At 39.7% G+C, this 27,360-nt stretch overlaps 1 protein-coding gene across 1 annotated transcript in view; it reads right to left on the bottom strand.

Annotated features, from left to right (window-relative positions):
• Positions 1-876: 876 nt before the first annotated feature.
• ano10a (anoctamin 10a) overlaps positions 877-27,360 on the bottom strand; it is a 37,726-nt gene continuing 11,242 nt past the window's right edge. The window contains exons 13-15 of the mRNA XM_053326745.1: positions 26,668-26,796; positions 14,848-14,964; positions 877-2,438 (exon numbers count right to left, since the gene is read on the bottom strand). Coding sequence (XP_053182720.1) covers positions 2,397-2,438; positions 14,848-14,964; positions 26,668-26,796 — 288 coding nt within the window. The 3' untranslated portion in view covers positions 877-2,396. The remainder of the gene's footprint in view (positions 2,439-14,847; positions 14,965-26,667; positions 26,797-27,360) is intronic.

Here is a 27,360-nt window from a genome sequence, read left to right on the forward strand (position 1 = left end):
GTACAGTTCTAGCACTACTCGGCTCGACTCGGTACGGTTCCAGTATCAGCCTTTTCCATTACAAAAAAGTACCTACTCAACGTGGGCAGGGTCATGACATTGCTGTAACGCTGTTGCCGGTATTGAAAAAAATAAAAATGACTTACTTAGATGTAGACTAATCAGTTGTTGTGATTTTATGAGTCAGCCACACATTGATCTCATCAAGTTAAGGCTATAGACTTACTTAGATGTAGGGGCTGTAGTCAGGGGTGCATTAAAGTAGTACTTTTACTGTAATACTGCATACTACATCACTCATAGTACTGCAGTACTTTTACTGTAATCCTTTGACTTTAACTACATCAAGCTCATAATACTTACTTATAATGATGATAATATGTACTTTTTGTTAAGTAGGAGGATGCATGCAGTTGTGGGTCTGTCCACCTGATGGACGTTCTGTATTCACTCTCCTAAAAGATGCTGAACTTCTCCTCAGAGCTGCTAACTTAAACTCAGTGTGAGTAAGATAGGATCAGTTCAGCCGGCTTGAGGCTGTGATCCAGGTCATTAAGGGTGTTGAAATGCAGTCAGTGGTGATTAACATGCTATATGACACTGAGGAGGTTTACTGTCTAAGCTTGGCACATTCAACTCTCAGCCTTGACACTCAAGTAAACCCCCCTCAAGCTTCCAAACCAGATGGCACGCACCGAGTCTCAATCTTTCTATGAACTCGCTCTTAATTTCCTCACAAAAACACTGAGCAGCTTCAACCAGTGGACAGACTCAGATAGGAAGTGAAGAGTGGAGCATGTTTTAGCCTCCGGCAGTAAAATCCAATAACAGTTCAAACATCCATCAGGTAACAACTAGACACACATTTAATTTCCTTGTTTATAGTTTTATTGAGTCTCAGAGACCTTCTTAAGTTTCAATTGACTTTATTCTTCACGTCAGTTTCAATACATGGTAAATACCACAGGAGTGTGTGTGTGTGTGTGTGTGTGTGTGTGTGTGTGTGTGAAGCGTATAAAAACAAATACTTCAGATAGGCATTACATTTCAAGGCACCATGGGTGTTAACAGAGTGCACTGTTTAAAACTTCCAAGTTACTATTCTGATAAATAGATCCTAGTTATCATTTCTGATAATACCCTGGTCACGCTACATGCTACGACAAGACTTACATTTATCATTTGTCTCTGGGATATGGAAGCAAAGACATGCCATTATTTTAATCTTAACTTAATTGTGAAATGTAATGATTATCGAATAGTGTTGACATTGAAGAGCCACTAAATTTATTGTAGTGAAATATTTGACCATCATTTGGATTTCTTTTCTTTGGTATCCTTAGTCAATGCAACTTAAAATTATCCACTGAAGCTGTCAAAAATTGGAATTCAAACCACATAAAATTTAAACAACCACAAAATTTTAAAAAAACTTTAAAAAAAAAACTTTTCGTCTTGAATTTTAGGGAATATCTGACTATCACCATGTTGAGCAATTTTGACTTGACTTGAATATTTTAAACATGGAAATGACCAACTGAACTTGAGAATCATGAAACATGAACTTCCTATCTCAAATTATCAACCCTAAAAAAAGAATAATAATAACTTAAAAAAAGAATAACACAAGTCATGCAAATTGAAAACATACACTGAATTAAAAGGAAGTGAATTCAAACCACATAAATTTATACAGAGGATACTTCAGTGATGTACACTCAGTGGTATTTCTGTAGAGATTATAAAACCTGGTATTAGATTAAAATCTTTAGGGCCTTTCTTTACTTCCATACCTGGATTATAAAATGACAAAACAATCAGTAGTGAGATAGAAGCAGTGAGTTGTTATTCTGTCAGTTAAGCCAGCAGGTTATTAGATGAAGGCTTTGGTTAAGTGTTTTTACTGAAGGTTTTAACCCTCTATTAATTACAATTGTAGGTGGACAAAGTTAAACATTTTGCATAATTTCAAACCCAAAGTGACTTCAGTGGCTGAAGAATAAAAACACATATATAACAGAAAACTACTTTTATAAATGAAATCAATATTTGTTACAGTATAACATGTACAGCATTCCCCTGTGATTTGAACACCTGGCTTTGACCAAATTTCCCACCTATATACCTTCCTGTGTACATAAACCCTCAATACAGTACATTTCATTAAAGAATACCCATAATACATTTGGTAAACAGTCAGCTGATGTTCCCAGACTGGAACTACAAACAGTTTTACCCCGTTTTTACCGTAAACTCGGCCACTTAATGCAGAAGATATTGCAAATATAAACATGAACTAAAATATCAGCGATGCACACATAAGAAAAGTAACGTGATGGTCATCGGCTGCTTGAAGCGTCTGCTGGGGTCAGTACCTGTACCCTCTCCTCTCGTCCTCATTGGACGCTCTTACTGAACTCCGAGGCTTCAAGCATTTTCTGAAACACACAAGACACATTCATGTTGGTTTTATTCACCACTCAATCATACAGTGTGTGTGTAATTTAAATGGGGAGGTGTTCCTATCTTTCCTGCTTTGTTACTTTTGCATTTTATTGGAATAAGAAGCAGAAACCCACCTTCCCATCAACCTTCTGACTGCATGACAACAGTTTTTTTTGGTCATTTATTTGACCTTAATAATGCCACACTTGCTATGCTATTATATAATCATTATATCAGTGGTATAAAATTATCTTCAAATGACAATACTATTGTTTATCGAGATTATTTCTGTGACAATATATCGTCCAACAAAAAGTAGCTATCATGACAGGTCTTGCTGTACTTGTGTTTTAATAATCTGGTTGAACTGTTGCCTTCCATCAATTTGTGTGTGTACCACAGAGTACAACACCAAGAACATTTTAAGAAGACTGTCTGCAAAGTGTGCGTCATCATTCCCATTTACATGACTCACTGCGTCAAGAGCTTTTTACAGAGAGTGATTTGTGTGGAAGGCAGTGAGACGCAGACAGGAGGTGTTCTACAAGTTTCTTTATCATTCGGTATGAATGACATTTACAAGACGTCTGGAGCTGTTGTACGAGCCTGAAACAGATGTTTTTCTTTCTTGTTTGACCTCAGAATTATAAAGTCGATTTTGGAGTCTAAATATGATGCTGAGATGAGATAAAAACATAAAACACTATTGTACTGCAGGCTGTAACATTCTGTCGTCACACATCTCCATGACTCACCTCCCTCCTTTCGTCAACTGCTTTGCTTAAGAAACATGTTTTTTTTTTAGCTCTTTGGGAACATTTTTTGTGAATGCAACTCGCCCACAAACACAGCGGGACACGTAGCCTTATATGGACATTGATTTATGTTAATGATGATCACATCCGACAGATGCATGAACAGCTGACGTTCATCAGACTGAAACAAGCAATTTATACGTGTGTGCAGTTAAGAGACTCTGTTGAATCTGACTTGGGAGTATGAAGATTCTTGCATGAGATACATCCAGAAACATACAATCTAAATATTGAGTTGGCCTGTGCAGAAATTCAGAGGCTATGTAAACTCCAAAGACCAGAGCAGAGTTCTTCTTTCTCATCTCCAAAAATGACATTAAGCCTTGAGCGGTGAGGGGAGCAGAGCTTTTAAAATAGCATTACATGTGAGCAGGCTGCAGAGGTCTGGACAGTGTCCGTCAGAGACTGTGGACGGCTCTCTGGATCACACAGAGACGTGCAGGTATTGTTTGTGGTGCTCTGCTGACAGTACATATCTCAGCCAGAGATCACAGGTCTACGGAGCTAAGGGACGCACGGAGCTCGTCACCGTCAATGCGGGCTGAAGTTACACTGTAAGCAAAAACCTGATGCCTGATACACAGATATGATCTATCCACAGCTGTCCAAACACAAGACATGTGTGCGTCCGCTGGGATTTTCCCTCACAAGGTTAAACAGGAGAGGACGGAGCAGGTCTGTGTTGAGAACTAAAAGATGTTAAAAAAAGGCGATGTGCTGCACAGTTAGTTAACGATGCCTCTACAACGGTTCCTGCTTGCTCTTTAATAAATTACAGTCCGCGACTTTGAAGACGCCCCTCTTCCCTCGATGCTTATCTTGGCAGAGTCGCTTTTTATTCAATTAATTCCTCCTCCCTGCTTCTGGCAAGAGGCAAAGCAAGCAAATTACATCTTCAGTTCAGAAGTGTTGGATGTTATTAAAGTTTCTGTCCCGCAGACGGAGCCACCGGGGGTTTGTGCTGAGGCAGCCGTTTAGCTGGAGGGGTTAAAACACTGCTCAGTCCCTCAGGAACATAAAGAAGCTTTTCTATCCTTTCAATAACCAACAGCCTGGATTGACTTTGTTTTTTCGTTTTTTGGCAGGATAGTTTGTAAAAATAAAAGAAGTCTATAACATAAAGGATACAAGATGTGACTTTATGTGTGACAATGAACACATGGGGCCACATACAGGAATCAAGCTGCTTATTTCAGTTTAAGATGCACAGTTATTGTTCTGAGAGTAGTTTAATACCTTCATGTTGTCAGTTTTTTATTGAGATAATATATACGACCATTTTCATTAGGTTGATTCTACGATGTGCAGGCAAAGAAGAAATAGATTAAGACAAATGTGTCAAGAGCGCCACCTACAGAAATAAGAGTCCAGGTAGAAGAAAATATCACTTCATCATATCATTTCCTCTTAGTTGTTTTAGTATTTTATTTTCGTCTTATCATTGTTTTCCTTTTAATAACCATACTCACATTATATTTTATAGTGACATTCTTTTATTACTTATTTTATTATATTTTTATTCATCTTTATTTATCTTTTATTTTATTTGTGTATTCTGAAATGTTATCCTACCGTGCAGATGATGGTATTTCCTCACTTCCTGTTTATACTGAGTCGTTTATTCTTTTTTGTTTTTTAAAAAGGAGTAAGACTAGAAAAAATACTTTATCTTACACCCTTTTCAAACATAAAACGGTTATTATATTGGTGTTTTTCTAAAATTTTGCCCTCATTTGTATTTTGTTATAGTTCGCTGCCTACAAGTTTTATTCTGTTATTGTAAGTTGTTCATTGTATTGTTCAAAATAAATAAAAAAATGTCGTACAATACTATGAATGTTAAGTGCAATACAAATAAAGTCTGATTGATTGATTGAGGTCTTGAATACAGTGTGTATCAAGTGATTTCTGTCCTGAGTGTGAAGGTGGACGGTCTGAAAATATGACAACATATTACTGTTTTATCTGCTAGCGAGGGTCGGTGCTACACAGGCAGGATAATCCACTCAAGAAGAAGAGAAACACACTCCTGCATCTTTCACTAAGTGCGATATTTTGCTATAACCGCACAGCTCAGTGTGGATGATGCCTTACATAACACTGGGATGTCCTCAGAGCCAGAGCCACTCCCTGCTCAACATGTTCTACTAATTGTCCTGATATGTCAGTATTGATCAGAGAGGAGAGGAAGCAGGGCTTTACACAACCTTATTTGATCCATCTCTCTCTCTCTCTCTCTCTCTCACACACACACACACACACACACACACACACACACACACACACACACACACAAACAAGGGGATTTAAAATGAGCTCCTACACATCAGGGTACACACAAATACACACGCCCACGAAGCATGCATACACTCAAACATGCACATATGCACTTGTTCACACACATAGAAACACAGAACACTACAGTGGCTCTGGCCTTATTTAACCCTCTGGGGTGTGTGGGAGCTGCTCGCTGTGATTACAGTGCTGTGTATCAGGATTATTAAGGCTACAGGCTACACAATTAAAGCCATTCTCTGCAAGGCCTGTGTGTGTGTGTGTGTGTGCGTGTGTGTGTGCGTGTGTGTATGCGTGTGTACTCCTCACAGTCTGTAGCTGTGCATGGATCTGTGTGCACACGTGTCATATTTAAGTGTAATTACTTGTCACAATCTGTACTGTAGTCATGAAGTTGAGTGAGGGACACTGTGTTCTTTTCTGTGAAGCTGTGTGTGCATGTGTGCATGTGTGTGTGTGTGTGTGTGTGTGTGTGTGAGATGCAGACTGCTGACTCTGCGTGAGTCTAACAGAGCTTACTGGACTCAGGTTTATCTATCAAAATGGTGCATTGGTCCTTTAACACCACTTCGCCACACCTGGCTTTCACTCTGGGTTCAAACGATGGCAGAGGACTCTGACCTGTAACACACTTGGACTCCTCAGGCATAGCCACCTCACAACAATCCACACCCAAGTCTATTTAAGTTAAATTGTCCAGAACCTGCAACCTAGACCACATGTTAAGAAGAAGAATCCCTAAAGCCTTACAAAGAAACTGTCTGGGTGTTTTCAGTATGTCCTCTATGTGAGCAGTGATATAAGCTACTGATATCTGATAAACACCATGTGACTATACAAGCATCTTGTATTCCGTGCATGTACATTTTCTGTATGTAATCATATGTTTATGTATCTGATTTCTCCAAGATTTAGGTGTTGCTTTTTTTCTTTTTGTTCATCACAGAGAGAGCGAATTGAGATGGATGGAAGACTGGAAGTGAATTTAAAGAGAGAACCTTCATTCTCATGGTTCATGTTGCAATAATTTCCTCCTGAAACCCAAGATGTTTTCATAAGCTGTCGCATCACCAGACCACAAAGCCAGTGCCATCACCATCATAGAGAGTGTATAGGTCTGACTGAGGCTATTAAAGGATCAATGTGTAGGATTCAGTGGCATCTAGTGGTGAGTTTGCAGATTGCAGTTGTTTCAGACTGCTCCGCTTGACATCCATGACTCCAGTTAAGTTTGCACGCTGTGAGTGTTTTTCCATTACACAGCATGGTAAAGTAAAATAAGTTAACCTGTTGGAGGTGTGCCGGTTGTCTGCAGCTCTTCATCAAACATCATCATCACTGTGGCTGTTTCTGCCTGTAATATTCCTCCCTGTGTTAGAAACTGATCCACTGAACAAAGAGCTACAAATATCTCCATATGTTGTTGTGTTGCCTGGTTTTAGGCACTGCTAAGCAAGCTCTGCTCATTCAATAATGATAATGATCATTCTTCACAATAAAACTTAAACTTAAACTTTAAATGTATTAATATAGCACAAGAAAAAATCTTCTAATATTAAGTCATTTAAAAGCTTTTAAAATGAAATGGTAAAGCCGCAGGAATTTTTGGGTTTGCATCAGAAGTAACTTAACAGGACTCTCACATGGCAGACTGTCAAAAAGCTGGCCAATCACAACAGTGTGGGCTCATTGGGAGGCGGACTTTAAAGAGGCAGGAACTAAAACTCACCGTTAGAGACAGAGACTGAACTGAGGTGCTGCACAAAAGACCAATATAAGATGAATAAGCAGATTTTTAACTATAATTCAGTGCAGACCTACTCCAGTGGAGTCTAAAATTAATATATAAAGCCACAAATGAGCACAATAACTCCACTTTAATTATTTAGGAAGTGCCTTGAATAAAAGCCCTTGCTTCACCTGACACTGGAAAATGCAAAATAAAACAAGTCTCTGCATCTTTGAAGTAACATAGCCTGCAGCCACAACTGAATCAATTATTTTAAGAACAAAAATCTGAATACATTTTATCAAATCCTCCAATGCCCAGTTTATGCAACCTTAGATCCTTGGCCATGAGACACTCACACCACACAGCTCTCCAAAATTCACACCGACGTCACTGTGACTACCTGGTGGCTGAGAACACCAAGTATTAGATAGAGGTCTAATGTGTTTTTCTGTACTCTTTATGTTGGAATTCTGTTATGGACTTTTATTTTTACATGTATAATGTGTACAGTGTGTTATGTTTTCAGAAAGCACCATGGGCAACTTTCCAAGTGTATACCCAGGGATGACGTCTAATGGAAAGTTCTCAGCTGCATCCACAGTTTCTGAAGTCAGGGGTTAGGTATGAAAAAATCTTGTGCTGTGTCTGTTAATTCTGCTGTGATTGATCTGCTCAGATGGCGGTGCAGCAGAGCAAGGTGACTTCTTGCTGGAGAAGTGCAGCCAAGAAAGTCACTTGTCCGTCTGATCAAGTATCTCCTGTGGGAATGTGAGATCTCGTCACAAGTTCCTCTCACCACTTTATCCTACACTTTACCCTACAGTAACCCTCCTGTGTCTGCATGTTAAGAGCTTGATGCAGGGAGCCAATGAACACATTTTATCTGTCGGCATTATTATTCTACAGAAACAACATGGAGGCAAAGGGCACACTCTTCCATTTTCAACAAATCCAACACTCTGGTGTAATTAAGAGATAATCATAACTCACAGCATCATTACATTTTGACACACACTTGTAGTTTCAGGTTAATCTGCACCTCATGCATGTTAAACAGCTCTCCTGACTAAAGCCATGAAGAGTCTTTCACCCCACTGCACTTCACTCATTGTATTTCTGATAAACTGTTGCATATACCTGCTTCTATTTCCATTTGTGTTCACATGAGTCCCAATCTGTAGTGCGTTCTTGCTTTAGTTTCTGTCTGTGCTTATTTAGAGGTCACAGTTATACCTAAGCAACATCCAAACTGTATCTCCATAGCTTTGGATGTTGTAGTACACTATTTAGCTCAGCTGCTAACTGAGATGTCAACCATCTCAAGTTGAAAACTACAGGTCAGGCTCATCTCACTATACGACCTTTCTTATCCAAAGTTAGAGTTAGAGTGTGCCGCTTTCAAATATATATTACTTTCCTCTCTGAAAATAATCTACTTGGTCAACCCAGTCTGATTACAATAAGGCTTCAAGAGTGATTTCAATGATTTTGTACCCTTGTAGAACTGGGCCTGGCCACTGGGGAGGAAAATATATGGACATTTACTATAAAATAAAGCAAAATGTCATTGCTTAGCATTAGGGGTGGGCATATGACAGAAATATCATATCATGATTTTTTTCAGGCATTATCACGATCCACGATCTTATCACAATTCTTTTTCATGTCGGTTTTTGAGACTGTTTTGCAAGTTACTGAACGGTGCTAAAGAATCAGGATTCAAAAAACTGAAAGAAATTTGTCTAAGGTAAAAACACACACCCATAAAAGAAACATAAAATTACATTAAAACACCAATAATTCCATAAATAAATAAGAGCAGGACTTTAAAATGGTTATTGCAGTGTGAAGCCAAACTAACAGTACAACCAATCTAATTTCACAACTAAAAAGCAAACAGTTGATGCTGAGTAGAAGTATTAGTGTATCGTTTCAGATAACTAGCAGGATGTTAAAAAAAAGGCACCACCACAGTACACCAGAGATGACTTTGAGCTAGATTTGTGCTATGACAAAAGTTAGTGCTACCAGTTAGCAGGCAAGCTAACTGCCAAACAGCATTTACCTGCAGCCCAGCTGTCAGTTTAACATTATGTGCAGCAGGTGAGCTTCCTTGGACATTAAAGCTGATGTGGATTTCACCAGCAGTTTGGAGATGTGGTACGAAGCTGCCTGCCACGTCGGTTACCCGTTAGCCTCCTGTTAGCAGACTGGACTCTGTCACGGAGCTGATAAACTGATACAATGTGCACTGCAGCACAATACTAATGATCTCTCTGAAAAGGCAGATCATGGACACATTTTAATCAGTCACAATCTAATATTGTCATATTACACACTCCTACTTATTATAGATGATCCATCAATAAAGAAGTCATCGTCTGATTTCACCTATTGCTTTCACAGATCTCTATTACTATCATGTAAGCTAGTCCATATAGCTAATGCTGTAGTATATGGACAAGTTGGGCTATAACATCACTATCACTGGAACACTACCACGACAACCAACAATCTGGTTGCCATAGTAATGGATTACAGCTGACCATTAACCACACCCCATTCTCTGTTTGAGAAAGAATGTTAACTGTTAAATAGGAAGTAACACTTGCTGGAGTGGGGCTAAAGCCTAAGTTCATCGGGGTACCACAAGGATCTGTGTTAGGTCCTGTTTTCTTCTCAAATAACATCTTGATCTGATTATCTGCTCACATGGCCTTTCTTACCACTGCTATGCTGATGATATCCAGATCTATCTGTCCTTCCCACCAGGAATGTCACCTGTCCCTTGCATGGATCTCACTGTGCGTCAATGATATCTCCAAATAGATAATGGAACACCACCTTCATTTCAGTCTTATTTCTGTCCGGCACAATATTAGTATCCAGCTTAGATCCACCTTGATCTCTCTGACAAAGTTTGCTAGAATATCGTGACTGATAACCAACTGATCATGCTGCATCTTGGTCATGTTGCTCCACACTACGTGACATCAGAAAGATCAAGTCTTATCTGACCTAATATACTGCTCAAGTCCTTGTACTGGGAGTAGTCATCTCTTGCCTTGACTGTTGTAACTCCCTTCTGGCATGGTTGCCAGCATGCAGTAAAACTACTGCAAATGGTCCAAATGGTCTTCAATTGCCCAAAAACAGCTCATGTCACTTTTCATCACGGTCCACTGGCTCCCTGTTAATGCTTGCCTTAAGAGTGGCCACTAGCAGGGACGCTACCTACTTTAACTCTTACATCTTCTTTGAGTTCTTACTCAACTAATACATTCTTTCTCTACATCTCCCAGTCCTTCTGTTTCAATCTATCCCATCTCTTCTAACCAAGCAGTTTGTACCAAATGACTGTCGACTTCAGTCAGTGTATGGTGATTGCTGGCTGAAGTAGCAGTCTAACAACTTTAATTTAGCTCTAACTCTGTCTGAATTCTTCTCTGTCTGTCTGCTTGTGTTTCTGAAGCTAAGGTCAAACAGACTGCCATCCACTGAAAAACTGAAAATTGACATGGTAGAAATAAGAAGCAAGTTTTTACGCATCAGGAGATGTGCGTAATCATGAGTAAGACCTAAAACATACAGTGATGAGATGTGATGAGGTTAGGTATTACATGATGATGACATTCAGACACTGGTTTAATCTTAGTTTTCACAGCAGAAAATGAAAATCTCCAGTGATCTTGGTGCTAAATCTCAAAACTTTAAAACAGAGCACAGCATGTTAGATTAAAGATACACAACAAAACCATCCGAGTTAGAACATCAAATGAGTAGTCCTCATAAATTATTGATATCATCCAATTACTCGACGGTGAAAACACAAAACCATTTAGTAATGTCACTCCAGTCTACAAATCAGTGCCATCCAAACTCACACACACAGCTACTCACCCTCCATGGAGCTGTCTCTGCAGAACCAAGAGACCACAAAACAACACTGATCAAACCAAACCAAGTATTTCATTGCAACTGCAGCCCACGCAGGACTGGAAATAGACATCAACAGGTTATTGTATGCAAGCTACACTTTTATTCTGGCAAAGGACATGTTTCCTACTACCAAATCATTTCCTTCACAGGATAAGATTGTAGAAGTCCTCTGTTCTGCTTTAGAAAGACCACATTTTGGAGACAGTTGTCCTTGTGGATGAAGAAACTATAGCAGCAAAGCAGAGAAACCTTTAAAACGGTGACATATCGAGCTGCACGAGAAGTCTGACAGAAACCACGTGGGAGAAATCATGAACTGAAAGCCAAACACCTCATCACAGAAGCACTCAGCCCCGTCAGTCCTCATCAAACAAATGGCTGCGGGGCCTAGCAAGCTAATGCTTTACTGTGGAGCCATATCAATACTATTACATAGGGCGCACCATTTGTCTTCAGCAAAGTGGTCTGGGACAGACATCAAGAGCTCATTCTTAATGCAAAATGGGAAGCTATAGACCAGCGTGTTGTAATGGACATATGCATGTGATCTCCAGTCAGAGCACAGAGTTGTCTTATAGTTATATACCGTCACTACAGCCAGGAGATATATGTTTATGTCATCTGAACAAATAGAGCATCAGACCAGATTAAAAGAATGATTAACACACCTGCATATGGATTGACAAGCTTATGCAAACAGCTAGTGTCAACAACACAGTGTACATAATCACTGTAACTGTATTAACAGTGGGTTTTAAATCTGACGGTCATACTGTTGCTCTGTTCCTGTGTACATGTGCTGAAGTGGTCCCATAATGGCATAGGATCAGCAGCAAAGGTTTTGGAGAATTCTGATCCACATCTCCTGGAAATTCATGCTGTGTTGAAGAGCAGCCTGCAGCATTATGGAATCAGCTGGACGGGTCTATAAAAGGAACAGACTAGTCTACACGATTTCAAAGGCAAACTGAAATCTGGACACCAAAGACTTCTTACTATGAGGTGTAAAGTTTGAACAGTTTGATATTTCATGAGAGATTTTGTCTGAGTTCTTCTTGGCGGTTTTCAGCAAGTGGAAAAAGGGGATTTCACATATTTCTATGCACCAATCAGGATAGATCCATATTTCTACGCACCAATCAGGATTGATCCATATTTTAATCACAGTGTGATGACAGTTGTCCGGTTATGTGCTTGCATTGTCAGGTCACTGTCAGTCAAATGTGATCACACCACATCAACACAATTGCACTGAAGCAATTGAAGAAGACTAGCTGAGCTGTTTTTCAAACCTTTGTTGCATATTCAGTAATGAATGTTTAATGCAGCATTAAAAAAACACATGTACAGGACACTCTGGAAAGCAGTGTTGGTACTGAGTGATTATAGGGGTGAAATAGAGCAAATCCAAATCAACACACACACTAAGGCTGATTTATTGTATAAGCATCAACATGATCTATGTAATGTGATTTCTTTATCGCAAGAGACGCAATGCAATAATAAGGAAAATTAATCAAGTTATGTTAACTACAAAAACAAATTTTCTCCTTAATGATTTCTTAATAAAATGGTTGAGTAAGAAAGAAATAGTTTGATTTTTTTTAATTGCACAGCACCAAAGGGTGTTTACTTGAAAATGGAACTCATTCATGTCACTTATTTTATTTACACCTACGAGTACCAAGCCAGAGAAAATGCTGTGTTTTGGATGCTAGGATAATTATATGATTTCCTGCAGTGTTTTGTAGCCAAGGTGGGCCAATTTACCTCAAATAAAGACCACACTAAAACACTTTAACGTAATAAAACCTCAACCTTCAGGGAAAAAAACAACAGAGGCACAATTTCCTACAGCAAATGCCAGATATTCAACTAGTGTGTCTGTGGTTTAGGCTGGAATGATCATGATCAGTGTGGCCTTTGACCTCTGCAACACAATCTGCTGGAGGAAACCCTGAATTAGAATAATATTTCAAACGTTGCAACATGAATTTGAAGCTTCTCAGAGGAGGTTCCTTCTTTTAGAATAAGCTACTGTCTTAACTAATATGTTGATAAAGGACTTCATCCAGGATTTACACACACATACAAACACACACACGCGCGCACACACACACACACACACGCATGCGCGCGCGCACTCACGCACACACACACACACACACACATACACTGTTTATCTGTTAAGCTGTGAAATAAGCAGAGCTGCAAAAGATGGTGGTGGTGTAGAGTAGCTTGACTTTGGGGTCATTACTAGTTCAGGACTGGATAACAATGCTGATGAGGCAGGCGAGTATGCACACACATACACACACACACACACATAAGACACAAACTGCGACACACACATATACTGATGAGCTTTCTGAGGTCTGCATTAACACGATCAGCAGTGCAGCTCACGCCCATTCCAGCAGAGTCACTGAGCCGTGACGCTGCTCGCTGCCTTGCTTAATGGCGTTAGGCATGTCCTACTGCTGTCCATCAGAGTTTAACGCTGTCACATCACACTGACATGAATACATTCAAATGCTGCGTCATTGGCTCTATGTGTCCTTTCTGTGGCTGTCTAGTGGTGGGAAACATTTCCATTTCAGTTCAATGCATTCATTCAATTATTCATAAACATATTCAGTTTTCTTTTGACTAATACATTCCAGTGTAGTGTGTTTATCTGTGTGTGTTGGTGGAGAACTCATTTCATTACATTTATATAATACATTTATATGATATATTTTCAGTGAAAAATCTCCATCCATCTTTAAAAGGATTAAATCAGTATGGATTCATTTCTAAAAGACTTTTTGTCCCTAGGCATCAAAAAGTTGTTGTGTTTTCTGCTAACACTGTTGTCTGGTGGGAAAAGCTCCTTCTATTAGAAAGCTGCTCATTAGGCCAATTTAAAACATAAAAGCAAACACAATAGTAACTGACTGCTTGCATTTGATATGAGTATCTTCTACGAATACTTTAAAAATGACTTTTTCTAGAATATTGATGGATAGCTTGGTGCAGGTAACAGTACAAAATGATCAAGAAGTATATGTCAGAGAATACATAATACACAACTTTAACTTGCTAAGGCTTATCTAAGGAGGACAGCATCTTTGTTTAGATTTTAAACTTACAGCTAGTTTGCTAAGATCTGAATCTGTTGTGATGTGAAGTTGTTGTGTTTTGTATTAAAGCAAACATGAATGCATATCACTAAAAGTCACATGGTCAGATGTGGACAGGACCCAGAATTTGAATGCAGGGTGGAGAAGGTCCTGCCTGCCTAAATTTCAGGAAGGCAACGGTACTTTGTTGCCAATTCAGGTTCATCATAGACCATTGATTTCTCTTATCTGCATCCCAGCTTGTAAAGCACACCTGACTATTGGAGCCATTTAGCTCAAACTTGCAGATTACGTCTTGTGGTTGAGTCAGAGCAAACTGCTTTAGAATTTGTGACTGCAGACAAACTACTTCCTCTAAAGAGTCTCTGCGTGGTTGTTTGGTTTCAGATCTGCCCAAACTAATCGTGCCAAGTTCAATTCAACTTGACTAAACAACACAGGAGTGATACCACCCAAAGTTGAAGCTTTCCTCCATCCATACACAGAACATGAAGCGTACCTTTTTCTTGAGTGCCTCCAATGATTCAAACTCCAGACGGGACAGTTTGATCTGGATGTGTTTGGGAACATCTGGGATGAGGAAGGTCAGGATGAACTTGAAGGCCAGTAGCCCGTGCTGAAATCATAGACAGACAAATGCATCACAGGGATTAATACACTTATGGGTCAACTTCAGCTTTCATTTGCCTCCTTTTCATAAAACACATGGGGAGGAAAACAGGCTTTGACAGAGAGATCACCATATCATGATTATGTTTTTATGGGACTGTGTCCTTCATGAGACACTGAGGAAGAGACGAGGAGGGACTCTCATCACTGTGAGCCTGACAGCCTTTTTCTTGAGTGCAGATGTCCTTGAAGCTCAATGAAGACAAATAATACAGCAGTTTGTTTAAACAGGATAGTCAGTGTTGGCTCTGAATGCAAACACATTGACTTTGAAATGGAACAATGACAATGAGGTAAAAATATGGACACCCTTAAAACTCATGTTCATGCATTTCACAGTATCCCCTCATATCATTTCAGAACCACAAATCAATCATGAATATCAGTCATTAATAAATTGGTAATTAATCGTTAATGAAGCTTTCAGAGAGCAGAGAGTTTATTCTTTAGTTTTACGCTTTTTCTTGATGGAGAAAAAAATGTACAGTCATGCTATATAATGGTCTAACATTACATAACAAAGGAGAATATAATGGTTTTTAATAAATGATGATGATGAATGGTGAATAAACAGCATTTTTGGAATGGTAGTTATTGAATTTTTTGAATAAATTACATTGACAAAAACATTTTGAAACAAATTTAAAATATTTCATTTTTTGTATATTATGGGTCACATTAGGATAAATCATCACATTTCTGTTTTTTTCCTTCTCTCAAATGTGAAAATGGGTCAAATTAGACCATGAAAGTATGTAAAGGGTTACAAATTCATTGTCTCATTTCACATTAAAAGTCCTAGAATAAACAACCAACAAAATTAAAAACATAACTATAGTTTACTCATACATTTAAAAAATAATGTGTACATATGCTAAGTTAACCCATAGGAGTGCTTAACATATGATCTTGCACCCGTATGACTGTGTGTTATTAGATGTCTTCACTCAGCATACTTGTTCTCTGATCTCAGCTTCTCACCTCTCTCAGAGCTCCGGTTATCACAAACAGCTGACCAGCCCATCACTGAATCAGCAGGGTGCGTATTTTCCCACGAAGATGACAGTACACATGCTGAGCAAACACGCTTCCCAACTGAGCCACCATATACAAGCATTTACCCACACACACACACACATACACACACACACACACACACACACACCTGCGCCAGTCAATCTGGAGGACTGCCAACCACCATCAGCGCCTTTGATTCAGTACCCCCTTTTTCCTCATCACAGTAATGGACTCATATATGCTACAGCAGATGTAACAAATGGCTGGACAGAGAGCAGTTGAGAGGGCACACTGTTCCATAGAAACTGGTTTCAGGCTTATCAGACTAAGTGATCTGGGAAAGATGAATCATTATAAGCTTTTCTAGTAATATTTTATAGTTTCAATTCTAATATTTTCTTTTTCAAGATATGTTCACTGTACAATGCTCACACCTACTCATGTTAATACTACATTATAAAAGCAATCTGTCCACTAAGACATTAATTACACTTTGAGTTTTACAAAGAACCTCAATATTTTTATCATCACAGCACACATAGATGATGATATCTCCAGGAAGTGTAAGTCACACTGAATCTATTCAGACATTCTAATATTATCCATGCACAGGTCACACTAGATGAGGTTTCTGGGAAATTTCAGGAAAGAATTTGGTGCCTTAATTTGCAGGAATGTTGAGCAATTATAATGAAGTTGTGTGTTCTCCTTTCCTTTGCAGTTTAGAGTACAGAGCACACAGAAGTTTTGTCATTCCAGTCAGCACGGCAGTTCCTCTAATTAACAAGGAGTACAAGCTAAGAAATCCCTGATCTTAGTGACTTGTCATGTTGATTGAAAGTGCACCATAAACATTGCGGCTCTTAGTTGATTGCTAATGCTATTCAGACCTAATTTATATTTCTGTGTGTTCAGCAGCACAAGGTTGGACGCCCGGTGAAGACTGGAAGGGAGAGCGAGGCTTGTAAAATTCTGTTGTTCTTTTTTAAAAGGTCCGACGATAAATTCTGTTTTATTGGACATAACGGATGAGATCAAACTTAGGATGCTCGGTTTGAGAGGTATTTTCATTGCCAGTGCTAGACTGAGTACATTAAGCAGGAAAAAGTTCACCCTTCACCCATACTCTCCAAATCTCCTCCTGCACATTCACAGTGGCTGAGTCTTCCTCCAGACACTGAGCTAGTGAAAAGACAAAACTTCCTGGAGTCAAAGTGAGTGTCTAGACACATCTAATGTTATCTTTGCCATTGCCTATCAATGGTTCCAGATTAACCTATCTGATAGACAACAGTGTGTGAAAGCAGCGAATGACCAATTAGCTATTTTACCAATATGAAAGGTGTCCCTCAGGGTTCTGTTGTAGGACCAGTCCTTTTCACAATTTATATCAATGATATTGTCCAGTCATTACAATCATTTTATATTCTTTTGTATTTTACTGTGATATGGACCCCTATGAGCTGTGTCCTCATCAAAGTTTTGAATTGAATTTCAATTAAATAACTATAATGTTCATTTTTATGCAGATGACACATTTTTATATTGCTGGGTAGACTCTATACAATTAGGTGTTGACAAGTTACAACTTGCTTTTAATTATTTTCAAGAGGCATCTAAAACTTGTATTAAATCCTGATAAAACTAAATATTGTTATTTTGAAAAGCAAAGAAAATTGATTATAGCAAAATTCAGATTAGCACCTTACCCTGTACAGCAATTAAAAGAGTCCAGTATTACAAATCTGTAAGGCATCTGGATTGATGAAAAGCTTAAAAAGGTTCAAGTTTATGTCAACAATCTGGTAAAATAAAAAAGCTGGAGTTTATTGAATTATTGGAGATACCTGTAATACTCATCACTGCTCTCTGGATGTAAAGATAGGCTGGTCCTAGATCAACTCTGGTACACATTCATTTACAAAGCACTCTTAAATAAACTGCCAAATTATCTCACGTCACTAATAAACATCATGAAAGCACTTATCAAACCCGCTCACAGGACTAGCTCTGCTTTTAGATTTTATGCTCCAGCCTCATGGAACAACTTCCAACACACTTTATATATTGATTCCTCGATAACAATAGGACACTTTAGAAATATAATCTTGAAACTGAAATGTTTTGGAATTGAATTGTTTTAATTAGAAATTGATCTTTGTATTTCTCTAGTTGATTCGTTTTATGCTTTTACACCTTTAAATCAGTTTTTTAATATAACTGTTTTAATTAGGAATTGATTTCTGCTGTTTACTTTGTTTTTATGTAATCTCGGCCACCTCTGAATGTATTCCCAATACACTGATGATTTCTGTAATGACAATAATCATCCTCTGTCCCAGTCGGTGTCCTAACCTGAACAATAAAATCTTGGGACACGAGAGCAGACAGGTCTGAGAGACTGGCACAAATCAAGAGGACCACAGTGCGACTGCTATTTCCACTACTCAGTATTCAGCGCTGTATTCTGTAACCATGGCACCCCCTTCACTGTTAATTGGAAAATTAGCATTTCAATCCACCATCAATTCCACTGATGAGGAACTACTAATTCTGCCATTTCATGTGTGATCCCACATGAGCGGAATATGTCATTCAAACCCACACCCTTTAGCACACGCTAATCTGTGGAGTCATCACTTCTCTTCACTTCATTTCCTTTTTTCTCACCCGCTGTTGCTTATATGGAGCTGATCTGATGAGCACCTATACCTACGAATTCTGGATAAAATACAAACACTTCTGACCACAGCGGGGTTTTAATGATAGCTTTGTGCCTCCAAAACAACAACTGAGATAAATAAAAGACTCCACTGTGATATCCTAAATGAATGCAATAGATGTGTCAAGCTACTTGCTGCAACGCTGAGAACATTGGACATTTTTCTCTCATAGTTAATCAAAAAAATTACTATTCCTCTCCAACAGGCATGTCCAAACTTCCATAAAGGGTCATATGCCTGCAGGTTTTTGTTCCAACCAATCAAGAGCACACGATTTAACCAATCATCTGTCTGAAGACTGAGATCAGTTGATTAAATGAGTCAAGCCTGGTGTGTTCCTGCTTGGTTGGAATGAAAACATGCAGCTACATGGACCCTTTATGGAATAGTTTGGACATTCCTGCTCTACAATGATCGCATACAGGCTAAAGGGAGATGTCACTCAAAACATTAAGTTCCATTGGGTGCCACTGACTTAACTGATAAAGCTAAAAACCCTGGCTAAACTGGCTAGAATTCATCCATATTAGAGCTACCAGTCCACATGCATGGTCTCTCAACAGACTAATACGTGTATACTGAGACCATCTTATTATAGAAGGTAAGGTTGAAAGATTAAGCCGCCCGGGACACTGAGTCCCAAGTCCCTGTCAGTCAGGTTAGGCCGCACACACACTACAGTATTACGCCAGACTAAGGCTGAGTCCTTTCAGAGTCCACATCTGATGCTACTGCAGTTGCCAGTGGGCGGAGGCTAATGTGATTATCTAAAAAACAGTGTAATGGGATTACTGTGTGGTGGGCTGCTGAAAATAACCTTGGAGAAATGGACAAATTGGAAAAAACACATCCAGTATGAAAAGGTGACACACATGGGAGCCTCTATTAGCATGTTGGGAAGCTGTTTGTCTTTGTTAAAATGATATTTGAAGACATTAGTCTAGACCTGTAGTTAAAACTTGCCTATTGAAAATGTAATGAGTAAAGCCTGACTGGATGTTTATTATAGTAGAATAATGATGTTTACTTGAAACTGGGACATGATTAACTCACTTAGATAATGGAACAAATGACTGTGTGATGTGAAAAGGCCACATAGAGACTTTTAACCCAGCTCTGCACTTCCCCATGAACTGAAGATGAGTTTAGAGTCGATCTGGTGTTACTGGCGCTGTTCTTTCAAGTCAACAAACCATTGCTCTAACATGCAATTACATCACATCGGCTGCTTTTTTGCGCACCTCTATCATTGATAAAATGACAAATCCTTCTATCTGTTATGTCATTAGGTTGTCATGATGCCCCTCTCCCTCCCCTTCATTTTTCCATGCTGCTTTGTGAAGGAGACGCAGTTCAGAGTCCATGTTTGGTTGGCTCTCTTGCACTGAAATGAGTAGATTATAACAGACAGACCCGTGACTCTGAGAGAAAGTGTCTGTTTCTGTACCAGGCTGGCCGGTTGCCTGGTTACTGCTCACTGATGTGTGTAAGCCCTATACAGTAATTACCCAGGTATCATAGCACCGCTGCTGAAAAGCGACGAGGCGCTTCCCTCCTGCTCGCCCTCCCCTTCACCCCCCCCACCCCAACTCCATAACCAAGATAAGAGGGGCTGAGTGATTTTTATTTTAACCCTCTGCTATTTGAATCTTCATCCTCTCTTTTAAAGCGAGATGATTCTAACTATTGTAAAGATGATGACTGACCTATGAAGAGACATCTGGACACATCTGTGGTTCTCTGTCTGCCTGAAACCCAGTGCTAATAAGAGTTAGGGGTTAGAGGTTCTATTCCCACTGGATCTAGACGTACTGAAAAATGCATGCACTCCCAAACCTGTTAACGGCTTTAGATAAAAAGTGCTTCCCTAATGGCAATATATTGGATGTTGTGTCAATAAGCGATATCTGTGTGCGGCTCTCTCCTTAACATTATACAACCTGCTTCTCATTATTCTTGTTGTCCCATCTCTTTAATAGCCTGCTTGCTCTCGCTCTATTCTGGGAAATGTGCTGGATGGTAGCAGGGAGGAACGTGCTCAGATGTACAATCAGCTAGTGACTCAGGTTCATCGTACAAACACAAGCGCTGCTTCTCCCTTTCTCCTTCTCCCTCTCTCTCTCTTAGTCCATCTTCCCCTCATTCTCTCTCTCTCTCTCTCTCTCTCCTTAGAGCTATCCGTTCTTTCCCTTAAACCCTGTTTCTCCATCTCCTCCCTTTCTGTCTGTTTCTGCCTTCCTTTCATTTCTTCGACTCTTTTTTTTTGCCACTCTTATCTCCGCTTTGATCCGAGCCTTCTGTCACAGGCCTGTGGTATACGCACAAACACATATGCACAGACAGGTCTAACTGATCTGGTGCGCCTTCATGTGCAGGATGCCATGGCAGGATGGATCGCTGACACACAACCACATAGGTAGAAAGACTAATAGCCTAACCCCTTACTGTGAGCTGCCCTCCTTTTCTCTTTCTTTTTTTTCCTTTCCTGTGTGCACCAGAGCAGCACTTCACCTCCTCTCCTTATTCAGGTGAGGGGGCAGAGTATAAGTCAAACAGAGAACATCCTCCCTGCGGCCGGCGTACTGTCTGTTGCTATAAAAAGTCATCTTCTCTTCCATTCGCTCAGGAGACAGCCTGAAAGAGGCTCGGATGGATGAGAGGTGGCGTGCTCCCTGTTAGAACAAGAGCGTGAGACTTTCCCACCACTCCTGGCCTGAGTTTTTTTAATCAACAAGAATAAAAGCCCAAAGCTCTTCTAGCAGCCCAGAGAGGCCGTGGACTGAAAATAAACAAACTTGTCTGTCCAGAAATGTTGTTAAAATGATAGTTTGTCCTGAGGATGGCACTAAAGGAGAGGTCATGAGGTCATTAAAATAATAAAAACAAACACAGTCCCAATGGGAGCTTAAAAGGGCTCAGTAAATCTCTAGCAAAGGCCCTGTTAAAGTCGACTTTATGTCCTGAAGGTGGAGCTGGAGGAAAAGCTCAGGCAGAATGGAAATAGTTGATCCTCTGAGGAGCATTGGTGCACTCAATTAATTACATGGCAATTTGCCTTTTAAATGTCCATCTCTTGTGTACAGGTGGATGTTTTGGCTCGACAGCACCCTCAGGGTAAAGGTTAAGGTGTCAATTCATCCTCTAAGAACAATAAATATCCACAGCAAATTTACTGGAAAGCTCTGAAACGTGATGGACGATATGACAGACCATCTTCACCAATCTGCTGCTAGTTGGGCAAGAATACAGTAAGGGAAAAAGGTTTCAAAACCCTCTACCTCACCTGGATTATTTAGCCAAGATCGTACAAGATTTTCTTGGTCTATTTTATCTGTATTCTTTGGCTTTGTCTTATTGTACATTAATCATTTTTGACACTTGTGTCAATTCAAATAAAGGAAAACCTAAAATCAAATGTCTTATGCCACCAAAAGCCTCTAGAACAAATTCAGTACTCCTTGTCATAGTGTTTTTACTTTCACTCGACTATCTTAGAATTATCAGAAACCTGGATCAGATGTTTACATGCCACAAGATCCTGGTTTCCAATAGAGTCGTCCAGCCAACAAGGTTTCTCCTAACCTGAATCAAGTCTTATCCAGGTTTCTGAAATCAGGGTCAATAAACCTGTAAGACATTCCATAAACGAGGATACTAATGTACATGTAACCACACTCCTAGATTCTCCAAGTGTGTGGAGCTCTATGGGGAGGGTTTGAACACCATTCTTCCAAAAGATATGACCTCATTTGGTGTTTTGATGATGGTGGTGTAGAGTGCTGTCGAATAATTTTACAGCCATAACAAATGAGTCACATCATTTTAGTTGTGAATAAACCATTCAGTGATTCCTTCATGACCTGTATGGAAGCATCTATGTTTTCTGACTAATTTATGTGTGGTTTTCCTATCATTTCTCACCCTTTTTTTATCTTCACCCTTCATTTTCTTTGTCCCAGCACTTGGAACGTATTGTGTTCACACATTTTAATCAACTGAGTACTGACTGTAGATGTTTGACATGTGTAAAAATGGAAAAATCTTTAAAACAGTCTGCCTAACTGAGGATAAAAAATAGCCTCTAATGAATTAAAAAGCTGTGGGTTGCTGGCCAATCAGTAGAGAATAAGCCTATTGTCACTATACCTGTGGCTCTCACAGCAGAGTCTGTGAACCATCAAGGCCTCTTTATAAAGCCTCAAAGGAGTCTACAGCAAAAAGACAATCTTAATTCAGTCTGTAATTCCTAATTAAATAAGATAAGAAGAAGTGTGTGTCTCTCGCATTCATCTCTCTGACTTCTAGTGTCAGCAGTCAATTCTACCAGAGCAGGGACAAAAGTCTTTCCATCTCAATAGGACAAATACACATTTGGTAGTCAGATGCCTGTGAAGAGCAAACCTCAACTAACTCGATCTCTCACCAAAGGAACGTTTAATTACACTCAAGGTTATCCTGACAGCCGCCGGGAAAAAAAGAAAAATCGGAGGCGGTGAACAACTTTTATCATTCAGCTCTGAGCGTGTAGACCACACATTCAATCAAACGCGCTGGCGATCAATATGACCCAGTTTCTGCCTCAGTATCAGTATCAGCATCAGCAGCGACCCTCCATACAGTGAGGTACAGTATACTGTGCAGTGCCTTTTACAGTCTGAGACGTAAACTAGATGGTTAGAACTCTCTCCCCTGAGCTTGTTAAAGCAGCACAAACATACAAATGTTTTCTCTATGATGTGTCCTAATGAAACCTCTCCACACTGCATCATCCCTCTCTCTCTCTATTCACTACAGCCTCGCTATTTCTCTGTTTGTGCTGTTATTTTCACCATTTTACTCTGGGGGCATGTGCTGTGTGTGTGTTTTTGTGCTGTCTGAGTAGAACACGGAGGAAAGGGGAGTGGGCCGATGCTAACGTTAATAGAGGCGGACTCAGCAGAGGAAGAATCTGGAGTGGGAAATTTGGATTGAACACACACACACACACACACACACACACACACACAAAAAAAGGGCCAAACAATGATAGGCTGGCAGGAATACACACAGAAAAATCTCTCGCTCCCCTCTGACTCCCTCTATCACTCACACTGTGTAGCGCTTGTTTGGACTCTGGCTCCATCTAGTGGCCAAACACCTTCAACAGTCCCTCAGTTTCAGTAGAGTGGTGGAGGAACATGGGGATAAGTTGTACCCTTAAACACTCACTGTCTACCTGTCCTCAGTATGTCACCTTCCGTGCATAAAAAAACAAAACCATTGAATTATATTATGGCTCCATCTATATAAGGCATATTTATCCACTGCCAATGCCCCATTGGTTAGCTCAGACCCCAATGCTGTCCTTCTTAGACCCACCTATAGACAGGTTCTGAAGAGGCTGTGGAAAAGCAGATCCAGGTGTGAGATGAGGACAACTTAGAGACTCTCAAAGGGTTTTTTGGGTGTTTTTGAGGATTCTTCTGACAATTTAGATGACAGAAGTATTTTGGGCTATATGTATTCCTGTGTGGGTGCAGTCCTTCTAGAAAAAAGACCAGCAGAGTGTACCTGAACAACAAACTGTGAGTGACTGAGGGGTTAAAGGAGGTACTGAATGAGACAAAAAGAGGATTTTGCCTCCATGAGCCTGCAGGACAGGAAGGATCTACATGACTAGATGCCAGTATAAGGACAAGGTACCGTGGACCCTGGCTGAGGGAAGACAATGCCCCTTAAAGGAGGGAAAAAATTTGACACCTATCGAGTTGAGAGGTGTGGTTCTCCTCAGTCAACACATTTTTCACCCACTTCAAGTCAACATTCCTGCTTGCCAAGAGACGGACGATGCCGGGATGGAGAACACACTCATCATTGAGGAGTGTGTGGAGCAGCAAGTGTTTGAGAGTGCTAACAAAATCAAGAGCCAAGGGCCTGATAACATCGGTGTCAGGGTGTTGAAACGCTACTCGGTCCAATTGAGTGGGATTTTCTACTCCCTCTTTCGAGGCTCACTGAATATCCAGGTGGTCCCTTCATTGTGGAAATCATCAATGCCGTTCCCACTTCCAAAAGTCACTCATCCACCCTCTTCTAATGACTATAAGCCCAGTTCCCTCACCTCACTCATAGTTAAATCACCTGAGAGGTTTATTAAAACCCACATCATCAACTAAGCAGGTCCTGAATCCACTACAATTTTCTTATTGCTCTGTAAGACGATAGACGCCGCTACTGTAATGCTTTTAAACTTTCTGTATATGCACCTGGAGGGTTGTAAAACATATGCATGAGATTTATCTTCTGCATTTAATACAATCCACCCATTTATCCTGGCTGACAGATTGAAGGAGCGGTTTGGACTGGATTCAAAACTAATAACATGGATTCTGGATTTCATTATGGGCAGATCTCAAAGGGTAAGGGTTGGCAACACCATGTCAGAGGTACATTTAACTCTATCGGCACATCACAGGGCAGTGTGCTGTCACCTTTGCTATATGTTTTACACATGGACTGTTGTCACATTAGATACACAGGACACCATGTAGTTAAATTAGTGGTCAACCTATTGGAGGGTTAGGGTTAGGGTTGAACGCAGTCCAGTTCTAAATGACTTTGTTGACTGATGTGAGGCCTCACATTTTAATCTGAACATATCTAAGACCAAACAATTGACTTGAGATTTTAGACATGATGTTCCAGCACCCACTCTATTTAGGATCAGAGGAGAGAAGATTGAGGTGGTAATAGAGTGTAAGTATCTTGATCTTATTATAGATCACAAACTCTCCTGGCACCAGTGTGCTAATGCTATTTTTAAGAACGGCCAACCACACATTTTTACTTTCTTAGAAATCTTATTTTTAACACTGACAACAAAATGGTCACTCTATTTTACAAATCTCATACTGAGAGTATGCTTTGTTATTGTATTGTATGCTGATATGGACATTCCAAAAATCATTCAAAAGAACAAATTAGGAGAAATTGTGAAGACCTGTGTGAAAATCATGAAGGAGCAGAAGGCTGACCTGTACCACCTGTACCTGACCAAGCTGACTGAGAGGCAGAGAAGGTCTCTTTTAGTGAAGTTCCAGCCATTTCTTTCTGGTCAGAGGTATAGGTCACTAACCAAGCAAAAAACGAGGGAAACACGTAGACTAGAAACTGAAATGCATGGATACATAAGGGATGTGTAGTATACTTGCTATTTATTTTTATTACAGTTGACATGCCTGGACTGGACTGTGATTATATTTATGATGGCTGCTATAGATGATCTTAGACTATTGTTGTTTTTGTTGATCTGGCATGCTTTCAATGTGTCTATATGTTCTGTGCTGTGCCACAAATAATCTCTCAGAGGACATTTCTAAGTCTAAGTCTTCCTTAAGTTGTTTTGTTTTGTTTCCAACAGCATTTTAGATAGTGTCCTATAACCTTGTGTATAATATCTGTAGAGAGAATGTCAGTTTGGACAGGATTTGAACATTTTATTTTTGACTAGGTGCAAACTTGTTCACCAATATGTCTGAAGTGCAATGAAGAACAGTGTTGGGTTTGGCAGCTATTGTATCCAGAGAATGATGGGTTACAACAACAAAAAATCTAAAGTACATAGCCAGTACTGACTGATTAAAAGTAGCCTTGATCTCGGGTTGCCATTCCACAGACTGCTCTGGACATCACCATTTTGAACACAAACTGACTTAAAGCTGACTTTTCCTTAGAGGCTGACAGTGCTTAGCCATTTTAGTATGAAACAAACCATGCCTTGTTTTATGATAAGTCATACCAAAACAATTAGAAAGCCACTGACGCACTGCAAAATATAGCACAGATGTTGTGTGTTGCCACTACACAAAAGCCTACTGTACAGTGCAGCTAGATAGACAACGTCTCTCTCTATACATGAACATATTCATTACCTCAATAGCCACCGTCCACAGTATGAGCTGCATCTCTGACTCTGGGAAATAAGCTTTGACTTGTGGAGACATGCCGATGAGCGCACAGTTGGTCACAACGGCTATCACACTCATGGCCTCAAAGGCGAGCTGGAAACAGAGAGAGAGAAACAATAAATGACTTGCTTCCGAAAATGGAAACCATTTTTTACTGGCTGGGCACAGTGGAGAGTAATGATACCTTGTCCTTTATCTATCTGTCCTGTAGATGTTAAAAATATAATTTTGACCCTAGGGAGTTATACTATTCCTAGGAACAGTGTACTCTGATAACATTTCATATGGAAGTTAACTATGGCAACAAGAGAAGATATATGTGTCATTTACTGGCTTTACATTGTTCAATAATACTTGAGCTTTTACTTTTGTGTGTTCTTTAAAAGGACAGGTTCAAGCATTTCAAAGTTAACATGTTTTTCTTTCTGTAATCATTCCTCCTGTTCATACTGACCATTAAGAGATCCCATCATAACGCATTTTCAGTTTAAGTAATGGGGGGATAAAATCAACAGTCCTGCTACTGTGCAAAAAAGTATTTAATAGATTACTTTAAGCTCAAATGAGGCCTCATTCACACAAATTAATCAAAATAGTTACTGCATTTAGTGCCAAATTCTCTTTTTTGTTAATTTGAACAGGAAAAAAACTGTGTGT

Source organism: Scomber japonicus, chromosome 10 (assembly GCF_027409825.1).
Source record: "Scomber japonicus isolate fScoJap1 chromosome 10, fScoJap1.pri, whole genome shotgun sequence".
Classification (NCBI taxonomy): Eukaryota; Metazoa; Chordata; class Actinopteri; order Scombriformes; family Scombridae; genus Scomber; species Scomber japonicus.